General features: G+C 55.0%; 1 protein-coding gene across 1 annotated transcript in view; it reads left to right on the top strand.

Annotated features, from left to right (window-relative positions):
- The first annotated feature begins 17620 nt into the window (after positions 1-17620).
- EHD1 (EH domain containing 1) overlaps positions 17621-23697 on the top strand; it is a 23598-nt gene continuing 17521 nt past the window's right edge. The window contains exons 1-3 of the mRNA XM_007944797.2: positions 17621-17639; positions 18878-19304; positions 22772-22869. Coding sequence (XP_007942988.1) covers positions 17621-17639; positions 18878-19304; positions 22772-22869 — 544 coding nt within the window. The remainder of the gene's footprint in view (positions 17640-18877; positions 19305-22771; positions 22870-23697) is intronic.

Genomic DNA, 23697 nt, shown 5'->3' on the forward strand with positions numbered 1-23697 from the left:
CTATGACCCCCATCCCCTTAGCCTTCCTCAGCAGTCTCTCTAGTGCCGGCCTTTCACGCAGTGGGCTCTTGGCAGAACTTCCATCTAAATGAAAACATTGCTGCTTAATGAAAATTGAAAACAGACTTAGGAATAAAGCCCAAATTGCTTCACAGCAGGGACTCTCCTTGACCCCTTTCTGTGCGCTGGGCACCCACATACGTCACCACGAATCCTCCCACCACCTTGCAGGGTCAGTGAGGGAGCCCGTGTGGGAGACAAGGACCCAGCTCAGAGAGGGTGAGCATCTTGCTAAAGTCACACAGCAAGTTGACTTCTCCCTCCGAGGAACCCTATGTGGCCTACCTGCATCCAGCTCCCTGCTCCAGCCCCCACAACACTGTCATCCCAAGCAAAGCTTTCCTTACTCACTGTCCGGGCTGCTCCCTGGGCTGAGCTCAGGCGCCCCTCCATACACCCCTCCCATGAGGCCCATCAGCTCGCTGTGGGCCCCGCCCACCACCCTTATCTCATTCTGTGGAGGCTGTCCAGCCTTCCAGTTTATCTTATCCTCGGGCTGGTCCCAGACTCCTTGAGAGCAAAGTCCATGACTTACTCAGTGTCCCTGGCACCGTGCCTGCCGGCATAGGAAGAGCTGAAGACCTGTGCTGGTTGCATGGTGGGGCCCGGCCCCCGGCCCTCTCAGAGCCCTGTGCCCCGCTGTCAGGCTGCAGGCCCAGAGGGGAGAGGGGGAGCCATCCCGTGCCCTGGATTTCTTTCTCCATCATCTCTGGTCCCACAGAGGCCTCTAATGGCTCTTGGAGATTATGTCCCTACCAAGGCATAAAGAAGGAGCCTTGTGGCACACGGTTTAGCCACTCAGCTGCTAACCAAGATGTCAGTGGTTTGAACCCGCCAGCTGCCCGGTGGGAGGAAGACCTGGCAGTCTGCTCAGATACCAGCCTAGGAAACCCCATGGGGAAGTTCTACTCTGTGCTACGAGGTTGCTAAGAGTCAAAATCGATTCCATAACACACAGCAAGAACTGAAGAAGACCCAGTCCCCTCTGACCCAGCTCCTTGACCTCCACTGGCCTTGGGCCTATGCCAATCTTCCCCAGCCTAGAGTCAACACCGCGCCTGCTCAGCCTGGCAAACTCCTTCCCTCCAGGACACCTGCCCCTGGCAGCCGCGTCAGCTTGCCTTGCCTCCTGCCGGGTGGCGACTCACTGGCTCCCATGCTGCTCTGCAAACCCAGTTCCAAAAAAAAAAAAAACCTTTGCCTGGAGTCGATTCTGACTCACAGCGCCCCTAGAGGACAGAGTGGGACTGCACCACAGGGTCTCCAAGGCTGTCAGTCTTCACAGAAGCAAAGCCCAAACCACACCCACTGCAGGGGAGTTGATTCCGACTCACAGCGCCTCTAGAGGACAGAGTGGAACTGCTCCACAGGGTTTCTAACTAGAAGACAGAATAGAACTGCCCCATAGGGTTTCCAAGGCTGTCTATCTTTATGGTCACAGACTGCCTCATCTTTCTCCTGAGGAGTGGCTGGTGGGTTCAAACTGACGATCTTTTGGTTAGCAGCCGAACGCTTTAACCAGTGCACCACTCAGACGCCCAGAACACGTCATCACCAGGCTGTGTACCCCTGGGAGCAGTGGCCACTGACTGGCACAGAGTAAATGCTTGATGGCGCTCAGGGAAGGACCAGCCACAGGCCAAGGGAAGATGCCTCACAGGCCGTGAGCGGCCAGCCCGGTGGCGGCAGGGGGGAGGCCCTCAGGCGCCATCCTTGTCCAACATCATCACCGTCCTCTTCCTCACACCTGTGAATCCCCAGTGCTGACCAAGCACCCAGTGTAAATTGTGTCCCAGCGTCACAGAAAGGACAGTGGTGGGAGCTGGGGGCCTCGGCCAGGCCAGGCCCTCTGGGAGAGGCAAGTCTGAGCTCACTTCCTGCTAAGGTGAGGCCCAGGAGCCGGCAGGGAGCATTGGAGAAAGGAACGATAAGGATGGGAGCAGAAGGGGGGGCGCGGACTGTGAGCTTAGAACAGCTTGCGGTTCCTCGAGCCTCACTCCCGGCGGCCTCCACCAGGGGGCGCCCCACCCACGTCCCTCCTGGGATGGTCTGTGGCTGGCGGCATCCTGCCCCAGCCTTCCAGAGGCCTGCTCTGAGCAGCCCCCCAGAGCCCCTGCGGGCCTGGACCCTGGGCCCGCAGGGACCTCCACGCAGCCCAGGAGGGAGCTGTGGCCCCCACCTGCCATAGGGCCAGTGCCTCCAGTACTGCAGGCTATCAGTGCAGAGTGGGGTCCTTCACAGGTGCTGAGCGTGTGTGAAACACGCTCCTCCCAGAGGCGCCTGCTGGGCCACCGCAGGAGGTGTCAGACCGGAGGACCAGGCTGCAGGGCCCCCGAAGGAGGGTTGCCTTTTTCGGCTTTGGCTTTGACAATTATCAAAGCTTTAGAAAAGCTGCAAGAAAAATAAAGTGGACATCCATATATCCTGCACCTGGATTCACCGGGAGTTAGCACTCTGCCACTGGCTTTCCCTCCCACATAGACACACATACAGATTGTTTTAGGAGCCCAGTGGTGCGACGGTTAAGGGCTTGGCTACTAACCAGAAGTTTGGTGATTCAAACCCACCCGGGGCTCCAAGGGGGAAGACCGGGCAATGGGCTGGCGTAAAGATTACAGCCTGGAAAACGCTTTGGAGCAGCTCCACTATGTCACTGGGGGTTGCTGTGGGTTAAAGTCAACTTGACAGCACCTAACAACACACATGTTGTTTTGTTCTGGTTTCTGAACTCTTTGAGGCTGAGTTACAGAGGTCACGTCCCTTCACCCTGGAGTGTTTCAACATCTATCTCCTCAGGAAAATGACAAGTCTTACACAACCAGAAATTTACCACATCTAGGCCTGGCAGCAGTGATGCAATGCCGGTCTGTAATACACAGTCCACTCTCAAGTTTCACCGAGCGCCCCAGTCAGCCAGCATCCCGCTTCGCCGGTGGCTGTCTCTTCCATCTCCCTTTAATCCAGAACCATGCACAGCCTTTCCTTGTCTTTCAGGACCTTGGGACTTTTCCCAAGGACAGGCCGGAAGCTTTGTAGAATGTCCCTTATCTTTTTATTTCTCCATTTCTCCTCGATGAAGGAAGTCAAAGATGTCCATCATATAAAATTGGGACAAAGTGGAAAAGTAAATAAGGTTCCCAGCTCCCATGGCCCAGGGACGGTGGTCACCACGGACATGTTGCTGTAATTGCTTGAGTAGACCGACTGTGCTGTCCATCAGCTCAGCTCATCTGTGAGCAGGTGCTCTGTCAGCCACATTGTAGAGCTGTCCACAGAGGCCCTGGCCACTTGCTAAAGATCACACGGCCGGTGGGACCTGAACCTGCACAGCTGCTTGGTCCTATGCTACCAAACCCCACTGTTTGGGTTGGCAGGGCTGCCGTAACAGGCATGCCGCCAGTGGATGGCTTAATGAACAGGAACTTGGTCTCTTACGGTTCAGGAGGCGAGAAGTCAGAGTGCTGGCTCTAGGGGCTGGGGGCGGGCCCTCGACCTTGGCTTCAGCTCTGCCTCTTACACCAGGCCCACTGGAGCCGGAGGCTTTTTCTGACCAGTGCAGCTGCTGGCTGCTGAGGCTGACAAACCCAAGATCAACAGGAAAAATGGCAGAATCCTGAGATCGGCAGGCAACGAGGCAGGCTGAGGCTCAGCCAGATGCAGGGTCCAGATGTGCCACAAGCTAGAGACCTTCCTCAAACAGCTTCTCCATAGATACTGGAAGCAGGTCACACCCCGAGGGCAGCACCCCTTCAACTGACCAGGTGCTCACAGCAGATCCCACCATGGAGGTGATTACGGTCTCATCATGGGGAACAACCACATTCAGCTGCCCAGCCACTCAGAGCCATGGCCCAGCCAGGTTGACACATGACCTTGACTACGTATCACTCCATTACCGGGGAGTCGATTCCCACTCGTAGCAACCCTATAGGACAGAGGAGAACTGCTCCAGAGGGTTTCCAAGGTGGTAATATTTATGGGAGCAGACGGCCACATCTTTCTCCCGTGTCCTTAAGCTATACTGCCTCTTAATTGTGCGTGTGTGACTGACTAGTTTCTCACCCTCCCTTTCCCCATTGACATTTGGGGTCAGATAATTCTTTGTTGTGTTGTAGGATGGCCAGTAGCAACCTCCAAGTTGTAACAACCAAAAATGTCCACAGACATTGCCTATGTCCCTGTGGTGGTTCTATTTGGGTGTCAACTTGGCTGGGCCTGGTGGAGTGGCTGGGCAGCTGGTGGTAGTTATTCCCCATGATGAGACTGGCAATCAACTCCATGGTGGGATCTACCACAAGCAGCTGAGTAGCTGCCTTTGGGAATGTGGTCTGCTTCCTGTATTTAAGGAGAAGCTTTGAGACTGGTCTCTAGCCTACGGCACGTTTGGACCCTGCATGTAGCTGTGTCGTTGCTCAGCAGTCTGCTATGCTCTGACGACCTTGGGACTTACAATGGACTTAAATTAACGGCCTGCCAGGTGGTGTGGTAACATTGAGACTGTGCCTTTTTACTTGTCAACCTTGGGCTTCTCAGCCTCAGCAGCCAGCAGCTGTCTGAGTGAAGAAACGCCTCTAGCTCCAGTGGGCCGGGATCAGGAGGCAAAGCTGAAACCCAAGGTTGAGGGGCTTTCACCCAGCCCCTAGAGCCTGGCCCTTTGAACTTGGACTTAAAGCCTCCAAATTGTAAGAATAGACTCCTGTTTGTTAAGGCCATCCATTTGTGGTATATTCCTGTCAGAGCAGCACTAGGGAACCAGAATAGTCCCCTAGGGAGCAAAGTCACACCCGGTGGAAAACCAGTGTATGTATGTGTGTGTGTGCGTGTGTGGTGTGTGAAGCAGGTCACATTGTCCTTAGTTCTGAAATCTGCTTCCCTGGTGACCAGCACACCGTGATCATCTTTGGTCCTTTCCATTTTCTTCTCCAGCCTCCCAGCTAATGGCTGCGAGTACGAAGAGGCAGGTACTGCTATACCAGCCTCCTATCGTCACATAAAAGATGACCACAAACTTAGTGGCTTAAAAGAAAACCCACTTACTAGCTGACGGTTCTGTGGTCTGGGAACGGCATGGCTGTGTCTCAAAGAGTGAAGGCGAGGTGTCAACTGGACTGAGTTCTCGTCTGGAGGTTCCAGGGAAGAGTCTACGCCTACGCCTCACTCACCAACTATCTCCTTAACCAACATTCCACTTTTACGACAGTAAAAATCAATCTATCATCTGACTACTTTGTGTACTGACCTCGTATAGTAACAAACACTGACGAGTGAAGTGGCAGTAACGCTGGCTGCGATGGGTAAGGTGACGTGTCAACGTGGCTGGGCCATGAGTCTCAGCGGTTTGGCAGTTATCTAAGATGTAATTTGGCAGTTATGTACCAACACACTCACTTTTGTGATCTGATGTGGTCATCCTCCATTTTCACCTCACACCATCTGCACAATGGCCTGGTCTCTGGAACCTAACCGTGTTGATAAGTGAGGAGTGGGTGTTCTTGCAAACTCGTTCTTGTGGTCAGAATTCAGTTCCTTGTGGCTCTTGTACCATTTCCTTGCTGGCTGTCAGCTGGGGGCCGCTCCTGTCAGCTCCTAGAGGCCACTCACATTCCTTGCCACATGTAGGCCCCCTTCCTACTCAGGCCAGCAGCAGTGTGTCAAAGCCTCTCATGCTTTGAATCTCTGACTTCCCTTTTGTGCAACAGGCTAAAGGAACCTGTCTGCTTTCACAGGTCTCATGTGATTAGGTCAGGCCCACCCAGATAATCTCCTGTCTGAAGCCAACTACACATCCCATCACAGGAGTGAAAACACCACATTCACAGTTCCAGAGATTATGCAGGCTTGTACATCATGGGTGGGGGATCTCGGGGACATCTTAGAGGACTGCCCACCACAGTTGCCAAAGGGAAGTGAGGTGCTTCTGGGAGAGGTCTTGGAGCCCAGGGGCAGGGGGCAGGCTGAGTGGGCAGGGTGGAGGTTTGACCCATCACAGGATTGCCCTCAGGAAAGCACTGGCATCTGCCTTGGGGAGCAGGTGTGCAGACACAGGACCTCAGTGGAGGGCTCTGGCCTTCTCATCTCCCCGAGTTCCCGCCCCCTGTAAGATGACCCATGACCTTTGCCCACATGAAAGAGCAGGATGAGAAAGAGGCAGGTTGGCCGGGTTCCAGCTGGCCCAGCAGGGAGGAGAGACCAACTGTCAGCAGAGCAGGTAAGCTGGGGCCACAGCAAGGACCACCCCGCACAAAGCAAGCTGCATGAGCCTGGGATTCGGCTGAAAGGAGGGAGGTGTTCCGTTTGAGGAGGGGACCAGAGGGTGGCCTTGGGCACGATGTCTGAGCCCCAGTGAGGGGTGGCCTAAGTGGCTGGGCCAGGGGCCAGGGGAGCTGGCTCACTAAAGAGAGACTGTACTCTGTGGTCTGGTAGGTGAGTTTGACACCAGGCTGGGGACAGAATCACTGTCCAGCCCCTAGCCTGCAAGGCCCATGGTCAGGCTCAGGGCAGCCCTCCACCACGGGGGATGTGGGAGGAGAGGCTATGGTGAATGGGGGGCCATCAAAGCAGATGTGTGTGGGAGACACACCTCCACAGCCCCCCAAAATGCCTAGAGGGAACTAGAAGGGGCAGTGGCCTGGGGTACACAGGGAGGGCCGGAGGCCATGTTCACTCAGGCAGCAAGATCCACACACCTCATTTGTCCTCTCAGGCTGAGACATCAGGGTTTGGTGAGGGACCCTAGGGTTTGTGGTGCAGTGAATCTCTTTATTATGGCCTTTCTTGCTATGGTCTTATAACATGCACAAAATGATTGGGTGGGGCTATGCAAACGAGGTGCTTGTGGCCCACAAGAGCATTGGACGGCTTGCTGACAATGTAAATAAGGTGCATGGAACCCTGCAGGGGTGGGACTATGCAAATAAGGTGTATGGAACCCTAATGAGGAGATTGATCAGGTTTGCCTCCTGTTAGGCTTAAAAAGAGAGCCGATTGCAGAGCAGAGAAGGGACCTCACTACTACCAAGAAAGAAGAGCTAGGAGTGGAGCATGTCCTTTGGATCCAGGTCCCTGTGCAGAGAACCTCCTAGACCCAGGAGACAGAGAGCTGTAACACCGAGAGAGCACAAGAGAACCAGAAGTGGTGGCAGAGGTACAGAGGCAGCAAAACCAAGAGAAGCCTGAGATGGTGCAGTGGGCTTCCCGGCTGTGATGGCTGAGCTGTGTGTCAACCTGGCTGGACCACAATTCTGTGTGGTTTAAGCAATTGTGATGTGGGTTGTTCCAATGATGGGATCACATGTATATGTTTTGAGCAGCCAATCTGTTGAAAGGGAGTTTCCCTAGGGGTGTGGCCTACTTCCAGTATATTTATGGACATCCTGGGAAAGAGACACTGTTCTGTGGATTGGGATTCTGTTGTGCTGCCTACAACTGTCGGTGAGTGAACAATCCACCATTCGGCCTGGAGATCTTGGCTTTGTCATTCATTGGAGTCAACAGCCAGTAAACTGCCTGCTAACCTTGAGCTCGTCAGCCCCTGCAGCTGTGTGAGTTGGGAAAAGCCTCCAGCTTGATGCTTGATCCAAGAACTTGGAACTTGCCAGCTTCTATAAGTGTATGAGCCATTTTCCTAAGATAAATTTCCCTTTTTCTATACATATAAGCTTTACTGGTTTTGTTTCTCTAGAGGACCCAGTGTAACACACCAGCCCACAGAGTGAGACAGAATGACAGGGCTAAGCACCTTTGGGTACGAGGCTTCCTGGCAGAGTGGGGTGTCTCCAGGCCCTTGTCGTGGACTTAAAGAGCTTTGTAACACTTGTCTGAGAAGGGCAGAGGCAGGGCCAAGGGTTCAGGGCCGGAGAGAGAGAGAGGCCTGACTGGGCACAGCTGACAAGGGGCTGCCCTGATTGAAGAATTATATCCTGATCGTTTCTGATCCTGACCTGTAATGAGTTACTTCCCTAACAGGCCCCATAATTGTGAGTTCTGTGTGGCCGCTGAAATGATCAAACCCAGCAGAGAAGCAGACAGTGCCATGGGAGGGACATCTGGTGTCAGAACTGATACAAAGGTTGGAAAGAGGACGTAAGTCTGGCCTCGCCACAGGCATCAGCCTTGGGCTCCTGATCTGGATCCTCCTGCATCTTGTGAAGTTAGACGAGAAGATCCAATGTCTCGATGCCGTTTAACAGGGTTACACCCACCATGTCAGTCTGTGCAGGGTAAGGGGGACCCTGGGATGCCGCCAGGGACCCCTGATGGCATTGTGGCAGAAGGCAGAATTCCCACCTGCCAATACCAAGCCACTTCCTTGGAGTTGCCACTCAGCCACCGTCCATAGCAAAGGCCTGGGGCCTGAGGTAGGGCCTGCATAGTGCTGCGGTCTCAGGATTGGGGGACAAACCCTACACCCTGAGCTCAGCTGCAGCTTCTGCCCCAGCAGCCCCTACAAGATGAAGCCGAGGCCACAGGGGACTGGGACACACGTTTGGAGGCCGCAGTGGCCGGGGGGTGGCCTAGTTTGTACCCAGGGTGCTTAGACCCTTCAGCTCTGTGCAGCACCTTGTGTGGCCGTGTCCACATGGTCCCCCAGTGGCAGGGCACACAGCCCATAAGCAGTGCTGCTGCAGGCCAGTGCCCACCGGCCTGGGCTCGGGCAACCCTCCTCCTCTGCCTGTGCACAGCCCGACCTGGTGGGTTCAGACGGTTAGCACTGCTCAGGGGCTGGAGGCCCAGCTTCCTGTCCCACCCGGCTGACGGCTGACGGCTGACGGCTGACGGCTGACGGCTGATGGCAGGCATGTTACTTAGCATGCCAGGGGCCCAGGCATTTGCTCACTGAGGTTCGAACCAGCCACTCCTTGGGAGAAAGATGGTAGTCTGTTTCCGTAAAGATTTACAGTCTCGGAAACCCCAGGGGGTAGTTCCACTCTGTCCACTAGGGGCGCTGTGGGTCGGAATCCACTTGAGCGGAACTGGCTCATCGTCTCACGCTTTCCAGAAACCCCGGCATGCCGAAGGGCTCAGCTCGCTTTGATAAAACTGACCTGTTGCTGAGATCTGTTCCCCATGACTGCTAGTACAAAAAGCTGCACTGAGACTCAAGAGTAGGCCCTGTGCGACAGTGCTCAGCTGCTAACCTAAAGGTCGGCGGTTTGAACTCACCAGGAGCGCCATGAAGACAAAACCTGGCCATCTGCTCTCTGAAGATGACAAGCTAGAAACCCTCTGGGGCAGGGCTACTCTGTCCTGTAGGGTTTCTGAGTTGCAGCCAACTCAACGGCACACGTGTGAATTTTCTCAGTGGAAAGAATCAAGCAGTCTTCATCTCAGTGACAAGCTGGTGTTTTGGTTTTTCTCAGCTCAGCTCTTCTGCCATATTTGGAGAAAAACTCCATCTTTTTTTTTTTTTTTTTTTAATTTTCTTTGGTGCCTTGTAAACACTTTTCCTTAAAAGAAAAAAAAAAATTGCCATTGAGTTGACCGCAATCCATGCCACCCCCTGTGAGTCAGAGTAGAAGTAGACACTTCTTGACACCAGGCCGTTTCAGGACTGAGCGGGCTGTGTTGAGGGAAGGAGGCAGCAGGAGATACCTTGCTGGTGGCTGAGCGCAGCCCCTGCAGAGCCACCGCTGTGTCCCAGGCCCCGGGGTTGCAGGTGTGTCTGCAAATCTGAAGATGATGGGAGGAACCAGGACTGGCCATCATCTCAGAGAAGACAGGGAGCCCTTCCCGGCTCTCGCCTGGGCCCCAGGCAGGCAGACGGAAAGTGAAAACAAGCAGAAACCAAAACCGAAATGAGCAGCTCATTCACGTTTTATGAAACTTCCCCATGGAGCAGAAGCGGCCTTACTCAGAATACCAGTGGGAAAGGAGGCCGTTTCCACAACGCAGGCATTCCAAGAAAAGGGAGGCGCCCAACCGCTGGGCCCACGCGGAGCCTGGGGGAGCTCCTTCCCGGACACGCGGACCTCTCCAAGGTGAGCAGCAGCCCTGTCCCCCATTTCCAGCCCGTTGAGTTCCTTGGAGAAAGTCAGCAACCATACATGTCAGCCCAGCCCAGGTTCCGTTTATAAATAACCTAGGAACATTTTGTTGTTTTCAGTAGCATGGGGCTGGGTTTTCCCAGCACACAGGGCTCTGGGGAGACATGACAACTGTGGTGGGTGGATGCCAGGGACTGTCGCGGCTTCAGGCCACCAAACAACCACCTTATTCAAGACCCCAGGCCCCAGCCCTTCTCTGGACCGCCCCAGAAACTGCATCTCCGGGGCGGACCCTTCAGGGTGCCACATTGGAGGCAAACCCTTTGGTTTCTAAGGCTGGCCCAGGAAGTTTGGCCTGGGCCTGCCTAAGGCTCCTGGTCACTAGCTGGCTGGAGCCCAGGTGACCGTCTGGCCATGGAGCCTCAATGCCCTCTTTTGAGGAGAATACAAAAAAAAAAAAGAGCCTGGTGACTACTGTGTATTACAAATGCTTTGACAGAAAGAACGCTAAGGAAATACTAAATGAAAGCAGAAAGGCAGAGCTAAGATCACAGACGGGGCTAGAATGACTCACTCACTCCCCTGAGGGTGAGGCAGGGAAAGAGGGCAGCAGGATTAATATTACAGTGTTTGTCCCATGAGCAGTTCCACTTCATCCTATGTAATCAGTATTCTTATCCGTTTTCTAGACAAGAGCCAAGAACAGATATGAATGAGGGTGGGGGCCTTGCAAACATCCCAGGGAGAGCATTCCAGAGATGAGGCCCAAGTATAGCGGGCCCCAAGGCTGCATTTTTTTTTTAAGGTATTAACTCATCACAATCAAGTTGATTCCAACTCTCTGAAGAAAGACATCACAGTTGATAAAGTAGAGGGTCGGCGAAGGAGAGGAAGACCCTCAAAGAGATGGGGTGACACTGGCTGCTCGCATAGCAACCACCGTGAGGACCGCACAGGACCGGGCCGGGTTCCTCTCTGTGGCACACAGGTCGCTGTGGGTCAGAACCGAACTGATGACCAGGCCGTGTTCCTCTCTGTGCTATGTGGGTTGCTGTGGGTCGGCACTGAACAACAACAACAACAACGTGTTAACTTTAAAAAAAAAATTTATTGTGGTGAATGCACACACCTCAGAAGGTCTGGCGGCAAACCAACACCCACATTTCGAGCTCAGTGACGTTGGTTTCATTCTTCAGGCTGTGCCATCACTATTGCCCCTCATTCAAAACATCTCGTTACCAGTAACATAAACTCAACCTCAAGGGCCAAACAAAAAACAAACTCACTGCCATCGAGTCGATCCCAACTCATAGCGACCCCCATTGGGTCTCCAAGGCTGTACATCTTTACGGAAGCAGACAGCCTCATCTTTCCGCAGAGTGGCTGGTGGGTTCAAAACACCAACCTCTTGGTCAGCGGCCAAACGCCTTAACCACTACACCACCAGAGGTCCTAACATAGACTTTGTCTCTCCCTTCCCTCTGTCCGTCCCACCCATGGCCACCACCAATCATCTTTGGTTCCAATATATTTGCTTATTTCATATACGTGAGGTCATACCCCATTTGTTGTCGGGGGCAATCTACTTCCGTAGTGATACTGCCTCGGAAACCCAAGGAGGGGTTGCTATGAGTTGGGTCCAACTCGACAGCACATAACAACAACAACAAGCCTACAGACGGAACCCCATTTGGGACCTGGGTTCTCTTTGCTTTGTTAATGTGGCCATAATATAACATATCACATAAGGGTTTTAAGCCAATCACCTCAGAGATACAAAAGAACAGCTTAGGGGAGAGATAGAGGCCATGACACATGGCCTACAGAGAACCAAGGACACAAGCTGGAGAGAGGCAAGGACCCTCCCCAGAGCCAAGAGAGGGCCAGCCTCCCTAGAGCCGCTGCCCTGAATTCAGACTTCCAGCCTCCTCAGCTGTCAGAGGATACATTTCTGCTCATTACAGCTACCCGCCTGTGAGATTTCTGTTATAGCGCTAAGAAGGAGCTCTGGTGGTGCAGTGGATAAGGCATTTGGCTGCTAACTAGGAGGTCAGCGGTTCAAACCCACCAGCCGCTCCATAGAAGAAGGATGAGGCAGTCTACTTCTATAAAGATTTGCAGCCTTGGAAACCCACTGGGGGTCACTATGAACTGGAACCAACTCGATGGCAGTGAGTCTGGTTTCGTTGGTGAGGGAGTTAAACTGTATGTACACACCACATTTTGTTTTTCCCGGGATATTCTTCTTGTCTGTGGGAGGGCCCAGTGAAGAGAGCAGAGGAGGCAGGGGGTCAAGTCCAGAGGCAATGCGCTGACTGCAAACTGGTGCAGCTGCCAGGAGGGAAGTTCACGGCCACCTCATTTACAGACGCTCAACTCTGGGAATTTATCCTGAAACGTGCTTTGCATATTTGAGAAATTATATGTAAGATGATTTGCTTACAGTGTCATTTGTGAGAGCAAAAGACACACAACAACGTGAACGTCCCTCCGTCTCGCCCTCTCAGAACAGAGAAGGGCTCACTTGTGCAAAAGCCAGGAGAAGCTGCCTCAGGGGCTCATGCTGGGTGAGAGAAGAGATGGGGGTGGGAGACTCCTTGGAGGTTGTGGTAACAGGTCAAGGGGGAAGTAGGAAGGGCTGGGGGATAGAGGCGAGTGGGGCCAGGTAGGTTCCAGGCCTGGGGGGGTGGGCAGCAGGGCACAGGAGAGACCATATCCAGAAGGCTGCTGGGGGCACAGAGTTGGCTGCTGTAGAAGGTCTTGGTGGCATCATCCTCTGACCTCCTCACGCGGGGAAACAGAGTCACCATCAGCAGCCCAAGGCCGATTCCTATGAGGCCAGACACGCCACTACCTTCCAGCCTTTTCAGCAATTCTGACGCCAACCGTTACTCCCATGGCACTCACCACTTCTCTGCTGGGTTCAATAATTTGTTGCAATGGCCACACAGAACTCACAGATGATACTCACGACTATGGGGTTTATTAGAGAAATAACAGGTCCAGGAATGTGCTCAGGATACAGTTCTTCATTCAGGACAGTCTCCCCTCTGCTGTGCCCTCAGACACGCCTCTCTAGCTCTTGGCCTCTCGGCCTGGTCTCTGCCCTGCTCGGGCACGTGTTACAAAGCTCTTTTAGCTCTGTCGATAGGTATACCTCGGTGCACCTCACTCCTCCAGCAAGCCTCCTGCCCAAAGACACTCAGCTTTCTCGCCTGTGGGTCAGGTAAGCCCCCCACTCCGTCTCGTGCCTCTTGGTTTCTCAGCTGGTTCTCTGCCAGGTCACCTCAGCCAAGGAGGTCCAGCACCAGGATCTTAGGTCCAAGGACATGCTCCGCTTCACCTTCAGCTCCTCTGTTGGTAGTGAGATCCCCCCTCTGCCCCTCATTTTAAGCCTGGCAGAGTGACAAAACTCACCAATCCCACCATCAGAGTTCTACACACTGTATTTCCACGGTCCTGCCCAGTAATCCTGTGGGAGTCACAAAGGCTATGGCTGGAGAAGCCACACCAAGTAATTCACTGCACCGCAGCTCTGCTTCACAGACACCCGCTCAGAAGCGCAGAAAGATGCAGCTTCCCAAGGGGCAGGCGCTGAAGGAGAACAAAGGAAGCGGTGGTCCCTCCCAGGAGTCCCAAGGCACCAGCTCCAACATCTGCAGACGACCTCACCCAGCTGTGGTGGCAAGACGGTGACGAAGACAAAAGGCCAAAGACCCAAATGAGGCCAGGAGCAAGGGGCAACCAAACTTCCCTTTCCTCCATGACCATACATAAGGTTGGCAGATGATACTCCTACATATGTATTTGTATGTGCTGTAAGAGTGTCCATATATATAATACAGCTAACAAAGGGCAAAGGTATGACAACTTCTTAGCCACAGCCAACCAATCGCTGAGGGAGCGAGTAGCTGGAACTGTGAGCCCAGGACCATGGTCTCAGGGAATATCAAGCTCAATGGGCATAACGTACTACACCTAAACACTGTTCCACATCCTTCTTTGGTGAGTAGTGACTGAGGTCTTAAAAGCTTGCAAGCAGCCATTTAGAAGTAACAATGGGTCTCTTCTCATGCAGAGCAAAGAAGAATGAAGAAAACCAAAGATGCATGGAAACAAGTAGTTGAAGGGACTAGTGGACCATGTGATCCTCGGTCTATGTGACCATGAGACCAGAAGAACTAGATGGTGCCCAGCTACCACCGTCAACTACTCAGAAAGGGCTCAGTGCAGGAGATCCCAGATGGATTGGGAGAACAATGTGGAATGAAACTTAAAGTCATAAAAAAGATCAAGTTTACCAGTCTGACAGAGCCTGGTGAGACCCCTGAGACTATGGCCCCTAGTTACTCTTCAGGTCTGGAACTGAACTCCCTCACTCCCTTGGCTTTTAGCCAAACGACAGACATATAGGGTGAACATTTACATCAGGTAGATAAACTCCCTAGAATGCTCAATCATGGGAGAGCAGAAGGGCAGTATTTGCACAGAAAGATAGCTCGGGGGCAGGAATGTATAGGAAAGGAGGACACAGGGAGGAGGTAACTATATGAAGGACATGGGGAGAGCTGCTACACTGTGGGGAACTGCAGTCAATGTCATGAAACAAAATGTGTATAAACTGCTGTATGGAAAATGAATTTGTTCTGTAAACTTTCATGCAAATCACAATAAAAATTTACAAAGAAAAACCCTCCCTTTCCTATTCCATCAGCTGGGAAAAGGGAGCATGTACTAGGGACATGGAGTCACGTGGGATACCGCAGACGGCTGTTCCACTCCAGGCTCAGTCCCCTTCTGACGACAGCCTAGCCCTCTGCATCCAGGAGGGCTGGAGGGCCACATGGGAACATGCTCTGCCCCACCCCCCAACGCCACACCCCTGTCCCTCCATCCCCCCAGGCTCAGACTGAGGGGCTCTGGTCCCTTCTCTCTGTACAAAGCCAGCGTTCCTTCTTTCTGCCCTGCTCCTCCAAGATCCTGCCCCCTCCTTGGCGGGTCCCTCTCCCTCTCTCTCCTCTGCAGAGAAACACAGAACGCCTCTGGGTCTTCAGCCCTGACACCTCCCCCTCACGCCGCAGCCCCTTCTGGCTACTCCCCACCCCATCCTCGCTTCCCAGTGAGGTTTCCTTTCACTGTCTCTTATCTTCCATTCACTCTTCCACCCATGCTCCCACCATCCCAAAAAGAGTTCCCACTAATGTGGTTCATGATTCTTATCATGCCAACTGCAGGGGACATTGCCAGTTCTTATTTCACTGGTCCGCCGTCACCTGGGGAGCTCTGGTAGCATAGTGCCTAAGGCACTTGGCTGCTAACCAGAAGGCTTGTGGTTCAAACCCACCAGCCACTCCTCGGAAGGAAGGTTGGGCAATCTACTTCCGTAGAGATGTTGTTGTTGTTGTTGTGTGCCGTCGAGTCGGCCCGACTCATAGCGACCCCTCCTTGGGTTTCCTAGGCAGTATCACTACAGAAGTAGATTGCCCCATCTTCCTTCCGAGGAGTGGCTGGTGGGTTTGAACCGCCAGCCTTCTGGTTAGCAGTCAAGTGCCTGAGCCACTATGCTACCAGAGCTCAAAGATACTGCCTCGGAAACCCAAGGATTCGACTCGGCGGCAGTGAGTTTGGTTTTTGTTTGGTGCTGTCACCAATACAAGGAGTACTTCTCAGAAGCAGCCCCTCCCAGTATCCCCTGTGCGCCCCACTCCTTTTCTGCTCTGCCCCTCCATTGCTCATCCTTTCTCAAGGTACCAATTATCCATTTGGAGAAGGCTGCAGGAAGCAGGAATTTGCCCTTGGATGATGTCTTGGTCCTCTAGTGCTACTATAACAGAATACCACAAGCAGCTGGCTTTAACAAACAGGAATTTATTCTTTCACAGTTTGGGAGGCTAGGAATCTGAATTCAGAGTGCTGGCTCTAGGGGCTGGGTGAAGGCCCCTGAACTTTGGGCTTCAGCTCTGCCTCTTGTTCCAGGCCCATGGAGTGGGAGGCTTCTCCTAACTCATGCAGCTGCTGGCTTCTGAGGCTGAAGCACTCAAGGTCGGCAGATAAACTGGCACAATCCCAAGACTGGCAAGCAACATGGTAGGCCACCGGTTCAAGTCCAAGAACTGGAGATGAAGACTCCAAATGCCAAAGACAGGATCCACATGTGCCTTTAAAAAGCTAGAGCCCTTTCCCAAAGCATCTCCATATATACTGGGAGCTGGCCACACCTGTAAGGTAACTCCTCTTCAACTTCTTAGCTGCTCACAGCAGATTCCACCATGGAGGTGATTACAATCTCATCATGGAGAATAACTACATGCAACTGTCCAGCCACTCAGAACCATGGCCCAGCCAGGTTGACACACTAAGGACCAAGAGGAGGGAAGAAGGCCAAGAGGCAGGGTGGGCTGCGTTGGCATGAAGAGAGCAGAGAGAACCTTACTGGAAAGGGCGTTAGGCAAGAAAACAGACCCACAAAGGCATGTTCCTCATAGGGTACTGAGCTCCCTTCTTTCAGCAGCATTTGACCCTACAAGCATAAGGGGGTGGGCAACCAAACGGCCCACCTTGCCCTCTCTGGTTCCCACTTGACTCTTCTCCCCTAACATGCTGCTCAAGCTCTCTTCCCAGACTCCAGCACCTGCCTTTGTCTTACCACCCCTTAGTTTCTTGCCCGGCCTGCTTTCTTTCTGGATATACGCACCCTAGTCCTCCAGCTTCCACATCTAGAAGCCAGAGAGAACGGGTTTGTGTTAGGCTAGGGTTCTCTAGAGAAGCAAAATTGGTAAAAATTATATATTGTTATATGCCGTTGAGTCGGCCCCGACTCATAGCGACCCCTCCTTGGGTTTCCGAGGCAGTATCACTACGGAAGTAGGATTGCCCAACCTTCCTTCCGAGGAGTGGCTGGTGGGTTTGAACCATCAGCCTTCTGGTTAGCAGTCAAGTGCCTTAGACACTATGCTACCAGAGCTCCTAAAAATTATATATATAGAAAAAAAAATATTTTAGGACAATGGCTCACACACTTATAGAAGCTGGCAAGTTCCATGTTCTTGGATCGAACATCAAGCTGGATGCTTTTCCCAACTCACGCAGCTGCAGGGGCTAACGAGCTCAAGTTGGCAAGCAGTATACCGGCTGTTGACTCCAACGCATGACGAATCCAAGATCACCAGGCCAAATGGTGTTAGCTCACAGCAGCACAACAGGATCCCAATCCACATTTTCCCATCATGTCCATAAAATATTGGAAGCAGGCCACACCCCTAGGGAAACTCTCTTTCAGTGGATTGGCTGCTCAAAACATACATCTGATCTCATCATGGAAATAGCCCCCATCAGAACTGCTCAAACCACTCAGAATTGTGGTCCAGCCAAGTTGACACACAGCTCCAACCATCACAGGGCTGGTTCATTTTAGATCTGTCCAGGAGACCCTCACTGCCCCGCCCCATACACAACACTTTGGTGTCCTAACCCCGGTTACATAACAATCACAGTCCCTCAGCTCTGACATCACCCACCAACCCCGACAGCCAGGGGTGACTGTGTGTGGCTAGGGATGATGGTGGGGAACACGTCTGATGGAACAGCCAGGAACTGGTAAGGGGGGGGGGGCGGCACAGCGACTGTCAGGTCGCAGTAAAAGACTGTAACAGTGGTGGTCCTGAGAGGAAAGAGGAAGTATTTGGGTTTTTTAATTCCCCTAAGTTCCCACAAGATTTCCTTGTTACTCCACACTTCCCCTCTGCCCCACACAGGGAATTTCCGATTTCACTTCTTCAAAACCCCAGTGGCCAGAGGGCCTCCACTTCCTGTTTAAGCCCCGCCCCCTAGTTGCAGCCTCTTCCAGGAAGGCCTCCTCTCCTCCCCACCCAGGTACAGGTCATTCACGTCCCCCTTTCTTTGTGTCCATCGCCCACTCCCCAGCACCGCTGACCTGAGAGCGGGTCAGGCGTCTGGCTGCTGGTCCCCCTTTCCTCCTCAGCCTTCTTCTGTCTCGCCATTTTTCTTTCTCTAGTTACCACCCTGCCTTGGATTCTCCACTCCCTCAGCTTCCTCTATGACCCCTTCTTGTTTCTCCATCTCGCAAAGCATTTAAAAGATGAGGGATGAGAGACTGTGTTAGGGAAGCAGGGGCAAGATGAGGCAGCAAGAAAGGATGGTGCAGGAAAGGACAGGTGTCTTAGGGTCTTTTGACATGTCTAAGGGTTCTTCCGGTGGAAGATGGAGGCTCAAACTGGGTCAAAGTGGGGATGGGGTGAGTTCTCAGAGAACTGAGGTGTCTAACTGGGTGCCTCTCGAGGCCAGGCAGCAGGGTGGAGGAGTCTACGGGCGCTAGAGGGCGGGCCCTGGAACTGCCTCGCGCCGGACTCCCACTTCCCGCCTTACCAACCGCAGCACTTCCGCGAGCTGCCTCATCAGGGGCGGGGTGAAACAGGTGCGGTTGCCACGGTACCAGACATGGCGGCCCATGGCCGGGAGCGGGGGGCAAGCGCGACTCGCGAGATTTGGAACTGGCCAATAGGAGGCGGGGGAGGGGAGGACGTGACTAGAGCTCGTGGGCGGAGACGGGATAAGGCTCCTCCCCCACCCTCCTAAGTCCCCGCTGCGCCGCACGGCGGGGGCGCGCGCTCCGGAACGCGGGGCCCGGCCTTATAAAGAGCGCACGGCGCAGCGCGCGCTCCACTCCGCAGAGGGCGCCTCCGCGGGCCGTGCCGTGCGCCTGCGTAGTGTGGGCTGCTCCTGCCCCCGGCCCAGCCGCCGCCCCTTCCCCGGCCGGCCCGGCCCCGCCTGGACTCCGGCCCTCACCCTGCTCTCAGCCGCCGGTCTGCCCGCAGCAGCCAGCCCCGTGTCCGGAAGCATGTTCAGCTGGGTCAGCAAGGATGCTCGCCGTAAGAAGGAGCCGGAGCTCTTCCAGACGGTGGCCGAAGGGTTGCGGCAGCTCTACGCGCAGAAGCTGCTGCCCCTGGAGGAGCACTACCGCTTCCACGAGTTCCACTCGCCGGCGCTGGAGGACGCCGACTTCGACAACAAGCCCATGGTGCTCCTGGTGGGCCAGTACAGCACGGGCAAGACCACCTTCATCCGCCACCTGATCGAGCAGGACTTCCCGGGAATGCGCATCGGGCCCGAGCCCACTACCGACTCCTTCATCGCCGTCATGCACGGCCCCACCGAGGGCGTGGTGCCCGGCAACGCGCTCGTCGTCGATCCGCGGCGCCCCTTCCGCAAGCTCAACGCCTTTGGCAACGCCTTCCTCAACAGGTACTGCCCCCCCTGCTTCCGGGGTGCGGGAAGGGGCCCGGGGCCTGGACAGCGCACTGGGGCCCTGACCTGACCCGTTCGCGGCCGCCGCCCCCACCGTCCTTTGTTTCGGAGGCCCCGTTGGGACCCTCAGCGACCACTCCCTGGGACAGGGGCCCTTGTCTCGTCCCAGAGAGAGCCCACCCCGGAGGTCTGGGAGGGGACGTCGCCGGCTCCCCCGGCTTCTACCGCCCCCAGAATTGTCCGAGTCATCAGTTTAACTACCAACCCGTTCCGCAGACCCCAGCCCTACTTTGCTCGGAATCGAGGGCCCGCATTGGAAAGGTGACATTCCTGCCCTCCGTTTCTTGCTCTCCGCCTCCTGCCCCCAGTCTTGGTCTTCCCCAGGAGGGTTGCACCCAGTTCATTCATATCTCTCCCCTCCTCCCCCGTGGCTTCCTTCAGGGGTCTGTTTTCTTCACTGTTGGGGAAAAACACGATGTAACTTACAGCTCTTCCCTAGGCTGGTGTGGGGTATGTCTCTGCTGTGCCTCTCCTAGGGCCCTGGTTTGTGGAGGGCCAGGGAGGTTCTGTTGTGGCTTGCGCACTCAGGGAGCCCCAGTGCAGACAGATGGGGAGCATGGACGCTGCTCCCAGGGACCCCTTCCAAAGGCTGTGCCCTGCGTGAGGCAGTAGGACGCAGGAGTGGGATCTAGGCCCTAAGTGCCTCTTAGATCCTCTGGGAGGCTCCTTAACCTCTTGGGCCTCAGTTTGCCCAGGTCGGTGGGTGGAACCTGTCTGCTCACGATGAGGGTAGTCTTCCAAGATTCTCATCCCCACGGTGGGTGCTGTGAATGGAAAGCTGTGGTCCCCTGCTTTTTTTCCTGTAAAAAAAACTCAAAGGCATTTCTCAGTGGCCCCCAGTCTCCCTTTGTCCCCGCAGGACAGACCGCAGGACTTCATAGCTCCTGCCCTCTCTCCCAGCCCCCTTTCAGGGAGTGACTCCACGTGTCTTTCATAGTCTCGAGCTGGGGAAGAGCCAGAAAAGAATCCTGGAGTCGCGCTGTCCAGGTCTCCGCCCTGTAGGATCGCATTCCTCTGCAGATGTTGTCCAGCCCCACCAGGCGGGCCGGCCTGTCTGTCTGCAGGCCGAGCCAGTGGCCGGCCTCCACAGGGCACAGGGCTGACCTTTCCCAGAGAAGACCAGCGGGCTCCTCCTTGCCTCTCTGCCCCTTCCAGGTGTTTATGCCTGCCCCATTTGATGATGGTTAGGTTTGTGTGGCATGGCCAGAGTGGAGAGAAGCCTGTGGCGGAGGCCGCAGCAGAGAGGCAGGTCCACTCGGCCTGGTTTAGCGTCATCGGGCCCGTGGAGAGGCAGTTGGCTGAAACAGTCAGCTGGTGGGAGCCTTCCATCTGGTGGGAAGAAGTTCTGGCTCCCGGGTTCATTCCAAGTTGGCAGAATGTTTGGCAACTAATAGGGATGCCAGGCACTCAGGCTCTGCTCTCCCCAGAAGTGTGAGAGTCCGGAAGGCGGGTTAGCTCCACCCGCCTCTGCATGTCTTTAGAGCTTCACTTTGGACTCAGGGGAGAGGCAGGGCACCCCAGCTGCTTCCGAATCTGGAGACCTAGAGTTTCAGAGCTGGGACTGACCCTAGGCATCGTCTGGGCAGTCCTCCTCCTCCTTGGTTGAGGAATCTGAGGCTCAGAGGGCTCAGGTGACTTGTCCAGGGCACACAGTGGGTCATTGCAGCCCCAAGCACCTGGCCTTGGAGCAGCCAGTCACTGCTCACCACCGCTTCTACACGCAAAAGAGCCGGTAGGAGTGCTTGGTCCGTGGCAGCCACTTGGATGACCACAGGAGCCAAGCACCACGCTGTTATGTCCCTCCTGCCACCACTGTACCTCCAGGGGGTCTCTGGCCGCTAACAGCCTGGCCCTCTCAGTCCTGGGGGGGGATGTGTGTGTGGTGGTTTTGGATCGCTCGTGCTGTGTCAGGATGTGTGGTGCATGGTGTCGTGGGGGAGGGAGGGCACTACAAAGGGGGCTTTTCTCTGGCTGATACAGCCTCTCCCAGGCTCTTAAAGAGACCCATTGAACCATGAACTTGACTTTCCGGCTTTTAAGCCCAAGCGGCTGCTCTGAGAATGAACTCGGCCGGGCCTGACCTAGGCAGAGTGTAATCGGCGTGTCCTTATAGCGTCTCGTGAAAACTCCTCATTGCATAACGTGTGCTGCCCACTTGGAGGGAGAAGAGCGAGCCCCTGAACCCTTGGGGGTGAGCAGGCAGGATGGGGCCCATCCATACGGCCCGCTCGCGGCCTTGTCTTCAGCCGTTCATCTCTTGAGTCTTGCAGATGGAAACTTGCCCTCCAGGCTCCGTACAGAGCTTTTTGATGGATGTGACTTTGCCAAGGCAGCTCTCCCTAATGTCCTTTTATTTCACCTTCTTCCTGGTGCACAGCCATGGATGGCACGCAATGGCCCACTGGTGCTCGTAAGGACAGGGTCCAAGGTTTGCTCGCCCCGTGCACGGGTCAGCTGATTTTGCTCTGTTGGCGCTTACAGACGGCACCTCTCACCCTGGCCAGCTGCTCCCAGCCTATGAGTGACTAGTCACTTGGAGGGTGGGGCCGGGAGACTATCAGTTCAGGTTGCACCCCATTGTTGGACAGGCAGCGTTAAGCCTGTGTCCTTCAGACAGTGCATCAGTGTATTCTTTGCTCACAAGACCGTTTTCAGAGAATCTTTTTAAAGGAGTCTCTTGTGTCCCATAGAGAGTCCCAGATATCGGTCTGAACAGCCCCTTCTGGGTCTGAGCTGTTGTAAGCTCGGTGTGTGGCTCAGACACAAGGAAGCCCTCGTCAGTGAGTCGCTGGCCTCCTGGGGCTTTGTTCTCGCTCAGCCGCTTTGATCTTCAGAGAATGGTGTGTCTGTGCCTCCCCACCCTACGACCCACCAGCCTGTGGACCCCCCTCCTGGCTGTTACTGGTCACCCATTACTGTCCCTTCACCCTGGCCGCTGGGCAGACAGGGCGGGCTGGGCCTGGCCCCGGAAGCAGTAGGAAGGGGCCATCTCTCTTTGGTATGTGGAAATTCAGCCAAGTGGTGGAATATTGCAGCATTGAATTCCAAGACCCCGGTGTCACCCTCCTGTTTCCCTTCTGAGTTAAAGGGTGACTGAGGCTAGTGGAATTTTCACCAACAAGTCAGCAACTTGAAGGTTGACCTCTCGAACTCTGAGGGAAGAGCTGATGGCGGGAAGTGCTGATGTGGGACCCTTTTAGGCTGTTGGTTGGTTTCCCAGTTCAGAAAGTCTGTGCGCGTGCTGGCCCCCTGGCAGCAAAGAGGACAGCAGCGGCCTTTAAGTTGCTGGCTTCCGGAAAGGAGAGCAGAGGTGGCGATGAAGGCGTGCAGAAGGCATGGTAGTCGCGTGTGAGCAGCAGGAACTTGGCCTTGACCCGCCTCTTCCTGCCTCTTGCTCCCTGCAGGTTCATGTGTGCCCAGTTGCCTAACCCCGTCCTGGACAGCATAAGCATCATCGACACGCCTGGAATCCTCTCCGGAGAGAAACAGCGCATCAGCAGAGGTAACCGGCTACGGCGGCCGCCAGGGCACCCAGTCTAGCCAGACGGCTGCTGTTGGAGGTCTGGGGTTTCCTTGCAGCTTTCTCCTTGCCCTGGGCTCTTGTCTGCAGTGTGCCCAGGTGAGAACCCGTTGGACGGGAGCCTTTTGTCTCCGCCGTGCTCTGAGCCCAGGGAGCCAGGAGCCCTTCCTTCTTGGCTCCCGGTGCTAAGAGGAGCGTAAGCGCAGTTCAGGCAAAGCCGCGGCTGGCCTTGCGGGGTTCTCGTACTTCTGGGACACGCTGGCAAGGGCGGTGGCCCCGGGCCCCGGGCCCCGGCCTGGCTGTGAGCTCAGCAGGGATGGCTCCGTAGCTGCGCTCCGTGTATAGCTGGCAGCTGACGGAGAGCGGGCCCCAGCTCCAAAACTCCGTGCCTTCCTGGTGAGTCCAGCAGCACCACGAGAGCTGCCAGGGGGATCTTGCGCAAGTCTGTGAGACATGGAGAGGCTGATGGAAGTTTGCTTAAAAGGCGGTCAGCAGCAGCCCCCGGTGCTGTGTGTGGTGTAGGATTTTCACACTGAGTGTCGGCGCACCCAGGAGTTCCCGGGTGGCGTGGTGATTAAGCGCTCAGTGGACAGGCTGGCAGTTCGAACCCAGCCCAGGGTGTTTCAGAAGACAGGCGTGGTGGTCTCCGTCCAAAAGGTCCCAGCCTCGAGAACCCTGTGGGGCAGTTCCACTCTGTGCACGTGGGGTCGCCCTGCGTCGAAACGGACTTGACAGCAACCAGCAGCAGCAGTGCGCAGGCGACGGGGCGTCTGTCCAGGTCTGCGCAGGCCCGCTCCGGTGACACTCCGG

Source organism: Orycteropus afer, unplaced genomic scaffold (genome assembly GCF_000298275.1).
Source record: "Orycteropus afer afer isolate SDZICR_OR568_19922 unplaced genomic scaffold, OryAfe1.0 scaffold00130, whole genome shotgun sequence".
In the NCBI taxonomy this organism is placed as follows: domain Eukaryota; kingdom Metazoa; phylum Chordata; class Mammalia; order Tubulidentata; family Orycteropodidae; genus Orycteropus; species Orycteropus afer.